The 18,700-nt window shown below is 55.2% G+C and overlaps 1 protein-coding gene and 1 long non-coding RNA gene across 6 annotated transcripts; one reads left to right on the plus strand and one right to left on the minus strand.

The window, feature by feature from the left end:
• Window positions 1–226: 226 nt before the first annotated feature.
• LOC116184730 (uncharacterized) lies at window positions 227–3,608 on the minus strand. The gene is made up of 4 exons (XR_013341357.1): window positions 3,560–3,608; window positions 3,395–3,451; window positions 2,284–2,385; window positions 227–668 (listed from the first exon to the last, which is right to left on the minus strand). It is a non-coding gene; the product is annotated as an uncharacterized LOC116184730 (long non-coding RNA).
• Window positions 3,609–3,795: 187 nt separating this feature from the next.
• Window positions 3,796–18,628, plus strand: THOC6 (THO complex subunit 6). Of its 5 annotated transcripts, XM_077789555.1 has the most exons (13): window positions 3,796–3,965; window positions 4,065–4,129; window positions 5,499–5,602; window positions 7,421–7,458; window positions 8,664–8,712; window positions 10,379–10,450; window positions 11,526–11,628; window positions 12,544–12,593; window positions 13,836–13,898; window positions 14,834–14,944; window positions 15,923–16,051; window positions 17,700–17,788; window positions 17,951–17,970. In XM_077789555.1, exons 1-12 carry the CDS (start codon window positions 3,829–3,831, stop codon window positions 17,781–17,783), a joined length of 1,005 nt encoding a protein of 334 aa, XP_077645681.1. In that variant the 5' UTR covers window positions 3,796–3,828; the 3' UTR covers window positions 17,784–17,788; window positions 17,951–17,970. The 5 variants fall into 5 exon arrangements, 4 of the variants coding, with proteins under 4 accessions (XP_077645681.1, XP_077645680.1, XP_077645682.1 ...); XR_013341358.1 differs by lacking the exons at window positions 17,700–17,788; window positions 17,951–17,970 and adding an exon at window positions 16,346–16,598 and having other exon boundaries at window positions 15,923–16,202; XM_077789554.1 differs by having other exon boundaries at window positions 17,700–18,628.
• The last annotated feature ends 72 nt before the right edge of the window (window positions 18,629–18,700 follow it).

The raw sequence follows: 18,700 nt of genomic DNA on the forward strand, positions 1-18,700 counted from the left end.
AACGGCCCCGAAATGCCCAAAAACGGCCCCAAAACCCCCCCAAAAATGGAACCAAAACCCCCCAAAACGGCCCCAAAAGACCCAAAAACTGCCCCGAAACCGCCCAAAACGGCCCCAAAACCCCCAAAAATGGCACCAACCCCCCGAAACGGCCCAAAATCGCCCAAAACGGCCCCAAAACGCCGGCGGGGGGAGGGGCCACCAATAAAACCACCCCAGACCAGCCTGGGCTCCTTTTGGGTTTATTTCTTATTTTATTGGATTTTTTGGAGTTTTTATTTTATTTTTTGTGGTATTTTTTGTGGTTTTTTTAGCCGGTTTTTATTTTATTTCTTGGGATTTTTTTTGGTGATTTTTTTGGGGGTATTTTGCGGGATTTTTTTTATTTTTTGAGAATTTTTTTCGGGTCTTTCCGGGTGGGTGTTTTTGGGGAACGATTCGGGATTTTCTTGGGAATTTTAATAATTTTTTTCGAAAATCATATTTTATTATTTTTTAGGATATTTTGGGTTTTTTTCCGGATTTTCGGTGCGTTTTTTTTGGGGATTTTTACGGAGTTTTCGGGGTTCGCCCCTCGCCGGGTCCGGTGGGGGAGGGGCGGCCCCGCCCCCTCCCCTCCCCCTCGGTGTCCGCTGGGTGGGGAGGGGCGCTCTCAGGGCGGGGGGAGCCTGGGGGGAGGGGAGAGGGGTGGGGGCGGGGCCAAACCCCAGAGAAACGGCCCCGCCCCCTCATTTGCATAGCCCAACCCCCTCATTTACATATCGCTGTCCCTCCCTGCTTGGCCCCGCCCCCGTAGTCCTCTAGCTGGTCCCGCCCCTCATTTACATAGCACAACTCCCTCATTTGCATATCGCTGCCACTCCCTGCTTGGCCCCACCCCCATTTCCACACCCAAAGTCCTCTAGCTGGCCCCGCCCCCTCATTTACATAACCCTGACACTCCCTGCTTGGCCCCGCCCCTCATTTACATAACCCAACCGCTGCTTGCCCCCGCCCCTCATTTACATAACCCCGCCCCTGCTTGGGCCCGCCCCTCATTTACATAACTATTCCCTTCCCTGTTTGGCCCCACCCCTCATTTTCATAACCCAACCCCTGCTTGGCCCCGTCCCTCATTTGCATAACCATGCAAATCCCTGCTTGGTCCCACCCCTCATTTCCATAACCCGACCCATGTTTGGCCCCGCCCCTAATTTACATAACCATTCCCCTCCCTGTTTAGCTCCACCCCTCATTTACATAACCCAACTCCTGCTTGGTCCCGCCCCTCATTTGCATAACCCAACCCCTGCTTGGCCCCGTCCCTCATTTGCATAACCATGCAAATCCCTGCTTAGTCCCGCCCCTCATTTGCATAACCCGACACCTGCTTGGCCCCGCCCCTCATTTACATAACCATTCCCCTCCCTGTTTAGCTCCACCCCTCATTTACATAACCCAACTCCTGCTTGGTCCCGCCCCTCATTTGCATAACCCAGCCCCTGCTTGGCCCCACCCCCTCATTTGCATAACCCTTCCCCTCCCTGCTTGCCCCGCCCCTCATTTACATAACCCCGCCTCTGCTTGATCCCCTCATTTACATAACCCAACCCCCGCTTGGCCCCACCCCTCATTTACATAACCCAACCCCTGCTTGGCCCCACCCCTCATTTACATAACACCGCCCCTGCTCGGGCCCACCCCTCATTTACATAACCCCGCCCCTGCTTGGGCCCCACCCCTCATTTACATAACCCCGCCACTGCTCGGGGCCCCACCCCTCATTTACATAACCCAGCCCCTGCTTGACCCCGCCCCTCATTTGCATAACCCTTCCCCTCCCTGTTTGGCCCCGCCCCTCATTTACATAACCCAACCCCTGCTTGGGGGCCCACCCCCTCATTTGCATAACCCCGCCCCCACGGCCCCACCCAGCCCAGATCCCGCCTTGGCCCCGCCCCTTTGGAATTTCCCCGTTTTTCCCATTTCCTCACATTTTTTCCCCCCGTTTTTCCCAATTTCGCCGTTTTTTGCCCCAAACCTGAGCCCGTTCCCGCTGCAGCCCCTCCCCCATCCCCGTTTTTCCCCGTTTTTTCCCGTTTTTCCCAATTTCGCCGTTTTTCGCCCCAAACCTGAGCCCGTTCCTGCTGCAGCCCCTCCCCCATCCCCGTTTCTCCCCATTTTTCCCAATTTTGCCGTTTTTCACCCCAAACCTGAGCCCGTTCCCGCTGCAGCCCCTCCCCCATCCCCGTTTTTCCCCGTTTTTTCCCGTTTTTCCCAATTTCGCCGTTTTTCGCCCCAAACCTGAGCCCGTTCCCGCTGTAGCCGTGGTCGTGCTGGGCCGGCAGCGCCCGCAGCCGCGCCGCCGCCGCCGCCTCCGACAGACCCTGCTTGGGCAGCCGCGGCCTGCCGCAAAAACCAGTTCAAACCAGTACGGACCAGTACGGACCAGTAACAAACCGATAGAAACCAGTACACACCAGTACGGACCAGTTCAAACCAGTACAAACCAGTAATAAACCAATACAAACCAGTACGGACCAGTATGGACCAGTAATAAACCAATACAAACCAGTAACAAACCAGTATGGACCAGTACAAACCAGTAATAAACCAATAGAAACCAGTATGGACCAGTACAGACCAGTTCAAACCAGTACAAACCAGTAATAAACCAGTATGGACCAGTATGGACCAGTATAGACTGATCCCAGTTCCTCCCAGTTTATCCCAGTCCCTCCCAGTCCCTCCCAGTCCATCCCAGTTCCCTCCCAGTCCCTCCCAGTCCCTCCCAGTTTATCCCAGTTCCCTCCCAGTCCCTCCCAGTCCATCCCAGTTCCCTCCCAGTCCCTCCCAGTTCCTCCCAGTTCCCCCCCAGTCCCCTCCCAGTTCCCTCCCAGTCCCTCCCAGTCCCTCCCAGTTTATCCCAGTTCCCTCCCAGTTCCCCCCCAGTCCCTCCCAGTTCCCTCCCAGTCCCTCCCAGTCCCTCCCAGTTCCTCCCAGTTCCCTCCCAGTTCCCTCCCAGTCCCTCCCAGTTCCTCCCAGTCCATCCCAGTCCATCCCAGTTCCCCCCCAGTCCCTCCCAGTCCATCCCAGTCCCTCCCAGTCCCTCCCAGTATCCCCAGTCCATCCCAGTCCCTCCCAGTCCCTCCCAGTTCCCTCCCAGTCCATCCCAGTTCCCTCCCAGTTCCCTCCCAGTCCATCCCAGTTCCATCCCAGTTCCCTCCCAGTTCCCTCCCAGTCCATCCCAGTTCCATCCCAGTCTATCCCAGTCTATCCCAGTCCCTCCCAGTTTATCCCAGTCCCTCCCAGTTCCCTCCCAGTCCCTCCCAGTTTATCCCAGTTCCCTCCCAGTCCCTCCCAGTTCCCTCCCAGTTCCCTCCCAGTATAAACCAGTCCCCCCAGTGCCCCTCACCCCTCGCACTGGGCCGGTCTCCGTTTCTCGCCGGGCGCGGGGGGCCGCGGGGGAGCCCTGGGGGGGACCAGAGGAGGCTCAGGCAGCCCCGAACTCCCCAGAAATCCCCAAACCCGCCCGGATTGCCCCAAAATCCCGGGAATTCCCCCCAAAAACGCCGCTCACCCCGCGCCGCCGCCGCGCGCCGCCTCCATCCGGGCACTTCCGCTGCGCGCGGCCGGAAAAACTCCAACTCCCGGCGCGCCCCGCGCCGCTTCCTTTCGACCACTTCCGGCGAGCGGGACCGGAAGGACTGCATCTCCCGGCACGCCCCGCGCGCCGAACAGGAAGCGGAGCGCCGCGCAACCGGAAGCGGAGCGCCGCGCAACCGGAAGCGGAGGCGCAGAACCGGAAGCGGAGGCCGCGCAACCGGAAGCGGAGGTGCCGGCGGCGACATGGCGCTGCCGTCGCCGTCGGGCGGCGTGCGGCGGGCGCGGCAGCTGCTGCACGTGTCGGTGCTGGCGCAGAGCGCGGCGCCCTGCGGCCGCTTCCTGGCGGCCGGCAACGACTTCGGGGAGATCGCCATCTTCGGGTGCGCCGGTGGCGATAACGGGAGGGGAGGGGAGGGGGGGAGGGGAGGGATGTCGCGATAGAGCCGCCCCCTCCCCTCCCCTCCCCTCCCCCCCCCCAGGCTGTCGGCGGCGCTGAGCGCGGAGGCCAAGGAGGAGAACCGGAGAGCGGTGGCGGTGGTGAGGGGTGAGGGAAACTGAGGCACGGGGGGATGGGGGGGCTGGGGGGGGCTGGGAGGGACTGGGGGGGAACTGGGAGGGAACTGGGATGGACTGGGAGGGACTGGGAGGGACTGGGAGGGAACTGGGAGGGACTGGGAGGGACTGGGGGGGACTGGGATGGACTGGGAGGGAACTGGGATGGACTGGGAGGGACTGGGAGGGGACTGGGATGGACTGGGATGGACTGGGATGGAACTGGGAGGGACTGGGAGAGACTGGGAACAAACTGGGAGGGACTGGGATAAACTGGGAGGGAGCTGGGAGGGAGCTGGGACTAGTTTATACTGGTTTATAATGGTCTACAATGGTTTATAATGGTTTATAGTAGTTCATACTGGTCTGTACTGGTTCATACTGGTCTGTACTGGTACATACTGGGCCATACTGGGCCATACTGGTCCGTACTGGTCCACACTGGTCCATACTGGTCCGTACTGGTCCATACTGGTCCGTACTGGTCCATACTGGTTTATACTGGTCCGTACTGGTCCGTACTGGTCCATACTGGTTTATACTGGTCCATACTGGTCCGTACTGGTCCATACTGGTCCCTACTGGTCCGTACTGGTTCATACTGGTTCATACTGGTCTGTACTGGTCCGTACTGGTCCGTACTGGTCCATACTGGTCCATACTGGTCCATACTGGTCCATACTGGTCCGTACTGGTTTATACTGGTCCGTACTGGTCCATACTGGTCCATACTGGTCCATACTGGTCCGTACTGGTCCGTACTGGTCCGTACTGGTCCATACTGGTCCATACTGGTCCATACTGGTCCGTACTGGTCCGTACTGGTCCATACTGGTCCATACTGGTCCATACTGGTCCGTACTGGTCCACACTGGTCCGTACTGGTCCGTACTGGTCCATACTGGTCCATACTGGTTTATACTGGTCCATACTGGTCCATACTGGTCCATACTGGTTTATACTGGTCCGTACTGGTCCATACTGGTCCATACTGGTCCATACTGGTCCGTACTGGTCCATACTGGTCCGTACTGGTCCATACTGGTCCATACTGGTTTATACTGGTCCGTACTGGTCCATACTGGTCCATACTGGTTTATACTGGTCCATACTGGTCCGTACTGGTCCATACTGGTCCGTACTGGTCCGTACTGGTCCGTACTGGTCCGTACTGGTTTATACTGGTCCGTACTGGTCCGTACTGGTCCATACTGGTCCGTACTGGTTTATACTGGTCCATACTGGTCCATACCGGTCCGTACTGGTCCATACTGGTCCGTACTGGTCCGTACTGGTCCGTACTGGTCCATACTGGTCCATACTGGTCCATACTGGTCCATACTGGTCCGTACTGGTCCCAGCCCACAGCGGCCCCGTTTACTCGCTGGCCTCGACCGAGCGGCTCCTCCTGAGCGGCAGCGACGGCGAAATCCGGGCCTGGGCCTGGGCCGAGCTGGGCCGCAAGGTGGGCCCAAAATCCCCCAAATTCACCCCAAAATTCACCCAAAAAACACCCCAAATTCACCCAAAAATCATCCCAAAAACCAGCCTGAAATATCCCAAAAAACACCCCAAAACCCAGCCCAAAATACCCCAAAAACCAGCCTGAAATATCCCAAAATCACCCCAAAATTCACCCCAAAAAGGGAAATCCGGGCCTGGGCCTGGGCCGAGCTGGGCCGCAAGGTGGGGCCTGAAATACCCCAAAATCCCCCAAATTCACCCCAAAAACCAGCCTGAAATACCCCAAAATTCACCCAAAAATCATCCCAAAAACCTGCCTGAAATCCCCCAAAATCACCCCAAAATTCACCCAAAAACACCCCAAAAACCACCCGGAAATACCCCAAAATCACCCCAAAATTCACCCAAAAATCATCCCAAAAACCAGCCTGAAATATCCCAAATTCACCCCAAAATTCACCCAAAAACCACCCCAAAAACCACCCGGAAATACCCCAAATTCACCCCAAAATTCACCCCAAAAACCACCCTGAAATATCCCAAATTCACCCCAAAAACCACCCCAAAAACCAGCCTGAAATATCCCAAATTCACCCCAAAAACCACCCCAAAAACCAGCCTGAAATACCCCGAATTCACCCCAAAAACCACCCCAAAAACCAGCCTGAAATATCCCAAAATCACCCCAAAATTCACCCCAAAAACCAGCCTGAAATATCCCAAAATCACCCCAAAATTCACCCCAAAAACCAGCCTGAAATATCCCAAAATCACCCCAAAAACCACCCCAAAAACCAGCCCGAAATATCCCAAAATCACCCCAAAATTCACCCCAAAAACCAGCCTGAAATCCCCCAAATTCACCCCAAAAACCACCCCAAAAACCAGCCTGAAATATCCCAAAATCACCCCAAAATTCACCCCAAAAACCAGCCTGAAATACTCCTAATTCACCCCAAAAACCACCCCAAAAATCAGCCTGAAATATCCCAAATTCACCCCAAAAACCACCCCAAAAACCAGCCTGAAATCCCCCGAATTCACCCCAAAATCACCCCAAAAACCAGCCTGAAATATCCCAAATTCACCCCAAAATTCACCCCAAAAACCAGCCTGAAATATCCCAAAATTCACCCCAAAAACCAGCCTGAAATCCCCCGAATTCACCCCAAAATTCACCCCAAAAATCACCCTAAAATAACCCCAAATTCACAAAAAAAATTCACACTAAGATTCACCGTGAAATATCCCAAAATTCACCCAAAATTCACCCCAAAAAAGGGAAATCCGGTCCTGGGGCTGGGCTGCAAGGTGGGACCCAAAATCCCCCAGATTCACCCCAAAATATCCCAAATTTACCCTAAAAACGTCCAAAATAATCCAAATTCACCTCAAGATATCCCAAAAAATCTCAAATTCACCCCAAAAACACCCGAAACGTCCCAAATTCACCAAGATCGGCAAAATTCACCCAAAAGCACCAAAATTCACCCCAAAAATGGCAAAATTCACCCCAAAAATGGCAAAATTCACCCCAAAACCGGCCAAATTCACCCCAAAAATCTCAAATTCACCCCAAAAACACCCAAAATGTCCCAAATTCACCCAAATCGGCAAAATTCACCCCAAAAATGGCAAAATTCACCCCAAAAATGGCAAAATTCATCCAAATTCACCCTAAAAATGGTAAAATTCACCCCAAGATAACCCAAAAACACCCAAAATCTCCCAAATTTCCCCAAATCCCCCAAATTTTCCCAAATTTCCCCAAATTTTCCCAAATTTTCCCGAATTTTCCCAAATTTTCCCGAATCCCCAGGGCTGCCGGGAGCTCTGGACGCGGCGCCCGCCCTGCAGGTACCAAAATCCGGAATTTTGGGCAATTTTGGGGGATTTTGGGGAATTTTGGGGAATTTTGGGGGATTTTGGGGAATTTTGGGGGATTTTGGGGAATTTTGGGGGGATTTTGGGGAATTTTGGGGGGATTTGGAGGGATTTTGGGGGATTTTGGGGGATTTTGAGGAATTTTGGGGAATTTTGGGGGATTTTGGGGAATTTTGGGGGATTTTGGGGGGATTTTGGGGAATTTTGGGGGATGTTAGGGTTTTTGGGGAACCTGGAGGATTTTTGGGGGATTTTGGGGGAATTTTAGGGGTTTTTGGGTTTCTTGGGGAATTTGGGGGATTTGGGTGCGTTTTGGGGGGATTTTGGGGGGATTTGGGGATATTTTGGGGTGGTTTTGGGGATATTTTGGGGTGGTTTTGGAGTGATTTTGGGGGATATTTTGGGGTGGTTTTGGGGATATTTTCGGGTGGTTTTGGGGTGATTTTGGGAGATATTTTGGGGATATTTTGGGGGGGTTTGGGGGATGTTTTGGGGATATTTTGGGGTGATTTTGGGGATATTTTGGGGTGGTTTTGGGGATATTTTGGGGTGATTTTGGGGATATTTTGGGGTGATTTTGGGGATATTTTGGGGATATTTTGGGGGATATTTTGGGGTGGTTTTGGGGATATTTTGGGGTGATTTTGGGGATATTTTGGGGTGATTTTGGGGATATTTTGGGGATATTTTGGGGGATATTTTGGGGGGGTTTTGGGGATATTTTGGGGTGGTTTTGGGGATATTTTGGGGTGGTTTTGGGGATATTTTGGGGTGGTTTTGGGGATATTTTGGGGTGATTTTGGGGTGGTTTTGGGGGATATTTTGGGGGGGTTTTGGGGATATTTTGGGGGGGTTTTGGGGATATTTTGGGGGGTTTTGGGGATATTTTGGGGGGGTTTTGGGGATATTTTGGGGGATATTTTCGGGTGGTTTTGGGGGATATTTTGGGGGGGTTTTGGGGATATTTTGGGGATATTTTGGGGGGGTTTTGGGGATATTTTGGGGACATTTTGGGATGGTTTTGGGGATATTTTGGGGGGGTTTTGGGGATATTTTGGGGATATTTTGGGGGGGTTTTGGGAATATTTTGGGGATATTTTGGGGAGGTTTTGGGGATATTTTGGGGGGGTTTTGGGGGGTCTCGGGGGTCCGGACCCCCCAGTTCTGCCCCTCCCCAGGAGCAGCCTGGAGGTGCCGGAGATCAACGGGCTGGAGGTGAACCAGAGGGTGAGGGGGGGTCCCGGGACCCCAAAAACCCCAAAAACTTCCCAAAAACCTTCCCAAAAACCCCCAAAAACCTTCCCAAAATTAACCCCAAAACCTCCCCTAGAAAAACCCCAAAAACCTTCCCAAAATTAACCCCAAAAACCTTCCCAAAATTAACCCCAAAATCTTCTCAAAAAAAAACCGAAAACCTCCCCAAAAACCCCCAAAACCTTCCCAAAATTAACCCCAAAATCTTCCCCAAAAAAACCCCAAAATCTCCCCAAAAACCCCCAAAACCTTCCCAAAATTAACCCCAAAATCTTCCCCAAAAAAAAACCCAAAACCTCCCCAAAAAAACCCCAAAATCTCCCCAAAAACCCCCAAAACCTTCCCAAAATTAACCCCAAAAACCTTCCCAAAAAAAACCCTAAAAACCCCTAAACCTGCCTCAAAAAAAACCCCAAAAACTTCCCCTAAAGACCCCAAAACTTCCCAAAATTAACCCCAAAAACCTTCCCCAAAAAACCCAAAAACTTCCCAAAATTAACCCAAAAACTCTTCCCCAAAAAAACCAAAAACCTTCCCTGGGGGGGATTTTTTGGGGATTTTTGGGGGGAATTTTTGGGGGGTTTTTGTGGGATTTTGGGGAAAATTTTGGGAGGTTTTTTGTGGGATTTTGGGGGTTTTTTGGGGGGATTTTTTGGGGATTTTGGGGAGAATTTTTGGGGTTTTTTTTGCAGGATTTTGGGGGTTATTTTGGGGGGTTTTTTGGGGGATTTTTTTGGGATTTTGGGGGGAATTTTTGGGGGTTTTTTTGCAGGATTTTGGGGGTTTTTTTGGAGGATTTTGGGGGGAATTTTGCGGGATCTTGGGGAGAATTTCGGGGTGGTTTTTTTGCAGGATTTTGGGGAGCTTTTTGCAGGATTTTGGGGTTTTTTGGGGGGATTTTGGGGGTTTTCTTTGCGGGATTTTGGGGGTATTTTTGGGGGATTTTGGGGGGTTTTTTGCGGGATTTTTTGGGGGGTTTTTGGGGGATTTTGGGGTTTTTTTTGCGGGATTTTGGGGGTTCTTTTGCAGGATTTTGGGGGGATTTTGGGGGTTTTCTTGCGGGATTTTGGGGGTTCTTTTGGGGGTTTTTTTGGCGGGATTTTGGGGGAGTTTTTGCGGGATTTTGGGGGTATTTTGGGGTTTTTTTTTTGCGGGATTTTGGGGGTTTTCTTGCGGGATTTTGGGGGTTCTTTTGGGGTTTTTTTTTTTTGCGGGATTTTGGGGGTTTTCTTGCGGGATTTTGGGGGTTTTTTGGGGGGTTTTTGGCGGGATTTTGGGGGTTTTTTGGGGGTTTTTTTTGCAGGATTTTGGGGTTATTTTGGGGTATTTTGGGGGTTTTTTGGGGGGTTTTTTTGCAGCATTTTGGGGGTATTTTGGGGGTATTTTGGGGTTTTTTTGGGGTTTTTTTTTTTGCGGGATTTTGGGGGAGTTTTTGCGGGATTTTGGGGGTTCTTTTGGGGTTTTTTTTTGCGGGATTTTGGGGTTTTCTTGCGGGATTTTGGGGTTTTTTTGGGGGTTTTTTTTGCGGGATTTTGGGGTTTTTTGGGGGGTTTTTTTTGCAGGATTTTGGGGTTATTTTGGGGTATTTTGGGGTATTTTGGGGGCGCCGCGGGCCGCCCCCAGCTGCAGTTCCCGGCAGGAGCACTGGGCGGCGCTGGCGGGCGGGGACGGCGCCGTGCGCGTGCTGGACCTGGAGAGCGGCGCCTTCACCGTGAGCGGCGGGGCGGGATTGGGGCAAAAACGGCCAAATTTGGGCAAAAACGGCCGAATTTGGGCAAAACGGGAAACTGGGGTGTGGGGAGCATTGGGGGAGTTTGGGATTTGGGGCAAAAACGGCGGAATTTGGGCAAAAACGGGCGAATTTGGGCAAAAACGGGAAACCCAGCGGTGTGGGGAGACAGGGAGCCTTGGGGGAGTTCAGGGGGATTTGGGAAAAATGGGGAATTTGGGGGAAATTCCGGGGATTTTGGGGCAGTTTGGGGTGGTTTTGGGGTAATTTTGGGGAGATTTTGGGATGATTTTGGGGAGATTTTGGGGCAGTTTTGGGGGTGATTTTGGGGATAGTTTTGGGATGGATTTGGGGTGATTTTGGGAGATTTAGGGGCAGTTTGGGGATGATTTTGGGGAGATTTTGGGGTGATTTTGGGGATGATTTTGGGGTGATTTTGGGGGTGATTTTGGGGATGATTTTGGGGTGATTTTGGGGTGATTTTGGGGGTGATTTTGGGGCAGTTTTGGGGGTGATTTTGGGGATAGTTTTGGGATGGATTTGGGGTGATTTTGGAGGTGGTTTAGGGGCGTTTTTTGGGGCAGTTTGGGGCAGTTTTGGGGATGATTTTGGGGTGATTTTGGGGTGATTTTGGGGAGATTTTGGGGTGATTTTGGGATGATTTTGGGGGTGATTTTGGGGCAGTTTTGGGGGTGATTTTGGGGATAGTTTTGGGATGGATTTGGGGTGATTTTGGGGGTGGTTTAGGGGTGGTTTTTGGGGCAGTTTGGGGGTGGTTTTTGGGGTAATTTTGGGGTGATTTTGGGGAGATTTTGGGGGTGATTTGGGGATGATTTTGGGGGTGATTTTGGGGTGGTTCTGGGGATAGTTTTGGGATGGATTTGGGGTGATTTTTGGGAGATTTAGGGGCAGTTTGGGGGTGGTTTTGGGGTCGTTTCAAGGCGGTTTTGGGGTGGTTTGGGGCGATTTTTGGGGTCGTTTCTGGGGTGATTTTTGGGTTGTTCCTGGGCTGGATTTTGGGGTGATTTGGGGCGGTTTTGGCTCATTTCTGGGGCAGCACGAGCTGCGGGGCCACCAGGACCTGGTGCACGTGGTGGCGCTGCGGGAGCAGCTCCCGCAGGTGCTCTCGGGGGGCGAGGACGGCACCGTGAGGCTCTGGGGTGAGCGGGCCCAAAACCCCCCAAAATCACCCCAAAATCACCCCAAAATCACCCCAAAATCACCCCCAAAACCCACCGTGAGGCTCTGGGGTGAGCGGGGCCCAAATCCCCCAAAATCCCCCAAAATTACCCCAAAATCCACCCCCAAAACCCACCGTGAGGCTCTGGGGTGAGCGGGCCCAAAACCCCCCAAAATCCCCCAAAATCATCCCAAAATCCAGCCCCAAAACCCACCGTGAGGCTCTGGGCTGAGCGGGCCCAAAATCCCCCAAAATCCCCCAAAATCATCCCAAAATCCAGCCCCAAAACCCACCGTGAGGCTCTGGGGTGAGCGGGCCCAAAATCCCCCAAAATCACCCCAAAATCCCCCAAAATCCCCCCAAAATCACCCCAAAATCACCCCAAAATCACCCCAAAATCCCCCAAAATCCACCCCAAAATCACCCCAAAATCACCCCAAAACCCCCCAAAATCACCCCAAAGTCACCCCAAAATCCCCCAAAATCCACCAAAATCCCCCAAAATCACCTCAAAATCACCCCAAAATCACCCCAAAATCCACCCCAAAGTCACCCCAAAATTCACTAAACATCCCAAAATTACCCAAAAATAACTTCAAAATCCACTTCCCGACCCCCCCACGCCCAAATCCCCTCAAAAACCCCAAAAATGCCCCAAAAAACCCCAAAATTCCCCCAAAATGCCCCAAAAAAACCCAAATTCCCCCCCAAAAAACCCCAAAATTCCCCAAAAATGCCCCAAAAAACCCCAAAATTCCCCCAAAATGCCCCAAAAAAACCAAAAATTCCCCCAAAATGCACCAAAAAAACCCAAATTCCCCCCCAAAACCCCCAAATTCCCCAAAAATGCCCCAAATTCCCCAAAATGCCCCAAAACGGCCGGAATTGCGCCCAGATCTCCGGACGGGCTCCCAGGTGCAGCTGATCGAGGTGCACAAATACCAGGTGGGACTGGGACAAACTGGGATGAACTGGGATGGACTGGGATGGACTGGGAGGGACTGGGAGGGACTGGGGGGGAACTGGGAGGGAACTGGGAGGGACTGGGAGGGACTGGGAGGGAACTGGGAGGGACTGGGAGGGACTGGGAGGGACTGGGGGGGAACTGGGAGGGAACTGGGAGGGACTGGGAGGGACTGGGAGGGAACTGGGAGGGACTGGGAGGGACTGGGGGGGAACTGGGAGGGAACTGGGAGGGACTGGGAGGGACTGGGAGGGACTGGGGGGGAACTGGGAGGGAACTGGGAGGGACTGGGAGGGACTGGGAGGGACTGGGAGGGAACTGGGAGGGACTGGGAGGGACTGGGGGGGAACTGGGAGGGACTGGGATGAACTGGGAGGGACTGGGATAAACTGGGAGGGACTGGGAGGGGATTGGAATGGACTGGGATCAAACTGGGAGAGGCTGGGAGGGAACTGGGGGGGACTGGGACCAAACTGGGATCAAACTGGGACAAACTTGGAGGGACTGGGAAGGAACTGGGATTAAACTGGGAGGGACTGGGACAAACTGGGAGGGACTGGGCAGGACTGGAATCAAACTGGGAGGGACTGGGACAAACTGGGATGCACTGGGAGGGGATTGTACTGGTCCGTACTGGTTCTAATTGGTCTGTGCTGGTTATAACTGGTCCGTACTGGTTCTAACTGATCCGTACTGGTTCTAACTGGTCCGTGCTGGTTCTAACTGGTCCATGCTGGTTCTAACTGGTTCTAATTGGTCCGTACTGGTTCTAACTGGTTCTAACTGGTCCGTGCTGGTTCTAACTGGTCCGTACTGGTTCTAACTGGTTCTAACTGGTCCGTGCTGGTTCTAACTGGTCCGTACTGGTTCTAACTGGTTCTAACTGGTCCGTACTGGTTCTAACCGGTCCATACTGGTCCGTACTGGTTCTAACTGGTCCGTACTGGTTCTAACCGGTCCATACTGGTCCGTACTGGTTCTAACTGGTCTGTACTGGTTCTAACCGGTCCATACTGGTCCGTACTGGTTCTAACTGGTCCATACTGGTCCGTGCTGGTTCTAACTGGTTCTAACTGGTCCGTACTGGTCCGTACTGGTCCATACCGGTTCTAACTGGTCCGTGCTGGTTCTAACTGGTCCGTACTGGTTCTAACTGGTCCATACCGGTTCCAACTGGTCCGTACTGGTTCTAACTGGTTGTAACTGGTCCGTACTGGTTCCAGGAGTGCAGCCGTCCCCAGCTGGGCAAGTGGATTCGCTGTTTGGCCACCGAGAGCGACTGGATGGTGCGGGGGCGGGGCCGGAGGGGCGGGGCCTCAAAAGGGGGCGGGGCTTCGAAAAGGGGCGGGGCCTCGAAAAAGGGGCGGGGCCTCAACAAAGGGGTGGGGCCTCAAAAAGGGGGCGGGGCCTCAATAAAGGGGGCGGGGTTAAAGCTAAGGGGGGTGCCTCAAAGGGGGCGTGGCCTCAGCAAAGGGGGTGGGGCCTCGACAAATGGGCGGGGCCTCAGTAAAGGGGGCAAAGTCAACGCTAAGGGGGCGTGGCCTCAGTAAGGGGGCGGGGCCTCAAAAGGGGCGGGGCTTGAGGGAAGGGGAGGGGTCTCAAAAAGGGGCGGGGCTTCGAAAAGGGGCGTGGTCTCTGCTAAGGGGGCGGGGTTTGTGGAAAGGGGCGGGGCTAAAGATAAGGGGAGGGGCTTATCAAAGGGGGCGGGGCTACAGATAAGGGGCTTATCGAAGGGGGCGGGGCTAAAGATAAGGGGAGGGACTTATCAAAGGGGGCGGGGCTACAGATAAGGGGAGGGGCTAAAGATAAGGGGAGGGGCTTATCAAAGGGGCGGGGATAAAGATAAGGGGCTTATCAAAGGGGCGGGGCTAAAGATAAGGGGAGGGGCTTATCAAAGGGGGCGGGGCTAAAGATAAGGGGCTTATCAAATGGGCGGGGCTAAAGATAAGAGGGGCTTAACAAAGGGGTGGGGCTAAAGATAAGGGGAGGGGCTTATCAAAGGGGGAGGGGCTGAATAAAAAGGGGAGGGGCTTGAGGGAAGGGGAGGGGCCTCATCAAAGGGGGCGTGGCTGATTAAAAGGGGAGGGGTTTCAGCAAAAGGGGCGGGGCTAAAGACGAGGGGAGGGGCTTACCAAAGGGGGAGGGGCTGAATAAAAGGGGAGGGGCTTATCAAAGGAGCGAGGCCCCGCCCCCGGGGCGTGTCTGACCCACCTGGCCGCAGGTGTGCGGCGGCGGCCCCGCCCTGACGCTCTGGCACCTGCGCTCGGGGACGCCCACCACGGTGTTCGGGCTGGCGGCGCCGCAGCACCACGCGCTGTTCCACCAGGACCTGGTGAGCGGGGACCAGTATGAACCAGTATAAACCAGTATGGACCAGTATGGACCAGTGTAAGCTGGTCTGTGCCCGGCCCAGACCCGCCCAGTTTGGTCCCAGTCCCTCCCAGTCTGTCCCAGTAGCTCCCAGTTTGATCCCGGACCACCCCAGTTCACCCGGTTCCACACCAGTCCCCCCCAATCCCCTCCCAGTTCATCCCAGTCCCCCCCAGTCCCTCCCAGTTTGGTCCCAGTTTCATCCCAGTTCACTCAGTTTGATCCCAGTTCCCTCCCAGTTCATCCCATTGCCTCCCAGTTTATCCCAGTTTATCCCAGCCCCTCCCAGTCCCTCCCAGTCACTCCCAATCCATCCTAGTTTGATCCCAGTTTGGTCCCAGTCCCTCCCAGTTCCCTCCCAGTTCCCTCCCAGTCCCTCCCAGTCCCTCCCAGTTTGATCCCAGTCTTTCCCAGTCCCTCCCAGTCCCTCCCAGTCCATCCCAGTCCATCCCAGTTTATCCCAGTCCCTCCCAGTTCCCTCCCAGTTCCTCCCAGTCCCTCCCAGTTTGATCCCAGTTTATCCCAGTCCCTCCCAGTCCCTCCCAGTTTGATCCCAGTTTATCCCAGTCCCTCCCAGTCCCTCCCAGTTTGACCCCAGTTTGATCCCAGTCTATCCCAGTCCATCCCAGTTCCCCCAGTCCCTCCCAGTCCCTCCCAGTTCCCTCCCAGTTTATCCCAGTCCCTCCCAGTTCCCTCCCAGTCCCTCCCAGTCCCTCCCAGTTTATCCCAGTCCCTCCCAGTTCCCTCCCAGTCCCTCCCAGTTTGATCCCAGTTTGATCCCAGTCTATCCCAGTCCCTCCCAGTTCCCCCAGTCACTCCCAGTCCATCCCAGTCCCTCCCAGTCCCTCCCAGTTTGATCCCAGTCCCTCCCAGTCCCTCCCAGTCCCTCCCAGTCCCTCCCAGTCCCTCCCAGTTCCCCCAGTCACTCCCAGTCCCGCAGGTGCTGTCGGGGGGGGTCGGCCCCGCCCTTCACCTGCTGCAGCTCAGCGGGGACGTGCGGGGGAGGGTCCCGGTGTCGCCGCCGGCGCTGCGCAGCCTGTGCCTGCACCCGCGCTCACCTGAGCACCAGGTAACCCAAAACTCACCTGGGCACACCTGAGACACACCTGAGCACACCTGAGACACACCTGAACACACCTGAGCACATCCCTGACACACCTGAACCCATCCCAATAACCCAGCGCAGCCTGTGCCTGCACCCGCGCTCACCTGAGCACCAGGTAACACACCTGGGCACACCTGAGCACACCTGAGACACACCTGAGCACACCTGAACCCATCCCAAACCCATCCCAATAACCCAGTGCAGCCTGTGCCTGCACCCGCGCTCACCTGAGCACCAGGTAACACACCTGGGCACCAGGTAACACACCTGGGCACACCTGAGACACACCTGAGCACACCTGAACCCATCCCTGACACACCTGAACCCATCCCAAACCCATCCCATAAACCCAGCGCAGCCTGTGCCTGCACCCGCGCTCACCTGAGCACCAGGTAACACACCTGAGCACCAGGTAACACACCTGGGCACACCTGAGCACACCTGAGACACACCTGAGACACACCTGAGCACACCTGAACCCATCCCTGACACACCTGAACCCATCCCAAAATCCATCCCAATAACCCAGCGCAGCCTGTGCCTGCACCCGCGCTCACCTGAGCACCAGGTAACACACCTGGGCACACCTGGGACACACCTGAGCACACCTGAACCCATCCCTGACACACCTGAGCACACCTGAACCCATCCCTGACACACCTGAACCCATCCCAAACCCATCCCATAAACCCAGCGCAGCCTGTGCCTGTACCCGCGCTCACCTGAGCACCAGGTAACACACCTGGGCACACCTGGGCACACGTGAGACACACCTGAGCACACCTGAACCCATCCCTGACACACCTGAACCCATCCCATAAACCCACCCAATAACCCAGCGCAGCCTGTGCCTGCACCCGCGCTCACCTGAGCACCAGGTAACACACCTGGGCACACCTGAGCACACCTGAGCACACCTGGGACACACCTGGGCACACCTGAACAAACCTGAGACACACCTGAACCCATCCCATAAACCCACCCAATAACCCAGCGCAGCCTGTGCCTGCACCCGCGCTCACCTGAGCGCCAGGTAACACACCTGGGCACACCTGGGCACACCTGAGACACACCTGGGCACACCTGGGACACACCTGAACCCATCCCAAACCCATCCCAAACTCACCTGGGCTCACCTGGGCCCATCCCAAACTCACCTGGGCGCATCCCAAACTCACCTGGGCCCATCCCAAACTCACCTGGGCCCATCCCTGACACACCTGGGCTCACCTGGGCGCATCTCAAACTCACCTGGGCGCATCTCAAACTCACCTGGGCCCATCCCAAACTCACCTGAGCCATCCCTGACACACCTGGGCCCATCCCTGACACACCTGAGCTCACCTGGGCCCATCCCAAACTCACCTGAGCCATCCCTGACACACCTGGGCCCATCCCTGACACACCTGAGCTCACCTGGGCCCATCCCAAACTCACCTGGGCGCATCCCAAACTCACCTGAGCCATCCCTGACACACCTGGGCTCACCTGAGCGCATCCCAAACTCACCTGGGCCCATCCCTGACACACCTGGGCCCATCCCAAACTCACCTGGGCTCTCCCAGGTGGGCGTGGCCAGGTGTGGGCGTGTCTGACCCCGCCCCTCCCCCAGGTGCTGACGGTGGCCGGGAACAGCCCCAAAATCGACGTCTTCACCAACCTGGGCTACCGGGCGTTCTCGCTCACCTTCACCTGACACACCTGACACACCTGAGACCACCTGGGGTTACCTGGGGTTACCTGGACCTCACCTGAGCCCACCTGAGACTCACCTGAGACTCACCTGAGCTCACCTGAGCCCACCTGAGCTCACCTGAGCTCACCTGGACCCACCTGAGCTCACCTGAGCTCACCTGAGCCCACCTGAGCTCACCTGGGGTTACCTGGACCTCACCTGGGCTCACCTGAGCTCACCTGAGACTCACCTGAGCTCACCTGAGCCCACCTGGGGTTACCTGGACCTCACCTGAGCCCACCTGAGCTCACCTGAGCTCACCTGAGACTCACCTGAGACTCACCTGAGACTCACCTGAGCTCACCTGGACTCACCTGGACTCACCTGAGCCCACCTGAGACTCACCTGGGCTCACCTGAGACTCACCTGAGACTCACCTGGGCTCACCTGAGACTCACTTGAGATCACCTGAACCCACCTGAGATCACCTGGGCTCACCTGAGCTCACCTGAGACTCACCTGAGACTCACCTGAGACTCACCTGAGACTCACCTGAGCTCACCTGAGCTCACCTGGACCTCACCTGAGACTCACCTGAGACTTACCTGAGACATCTGAGACTCACCTGAGACTCACCTGAGCTCACCTGGGCTCACCTGAGCCCACCTGAGCTCACCCGAGACTCACCTGAGCCCACCTGAGCCCACCTGAGATCACCTGGGCTCACCTGAGACTCAGCTGAGCTCACCTGAGCTCACCTGAGACTCACCTGAGCTCACCTGAGCCCACCTGAGCTCACCTGGGCCCCCCCCCCCCCCGGTTTGATACAAACCCGAATTTTGTACAAAAACCACCAAAATCCGAAACTTTTATTGGCGGGTTTTTTTGGGGAGGGGGGAGGGGCGGATTTTGGGGGATTTTGAGGCGATTTTGGGCGA

Source organism: Lonchura striata, chromosome 35 (assembly GCF_046129695.1).
Source record: "Lonchura striata isolate bLonStr1 chromosome 35, bLonStr1.mat, whole genome shotgun sequence".
NCBI lineage: Eukaryota > Metazoa > Chordata > Aves > Passeriformes > Estrildidae > Lonchura > Lonchura striata.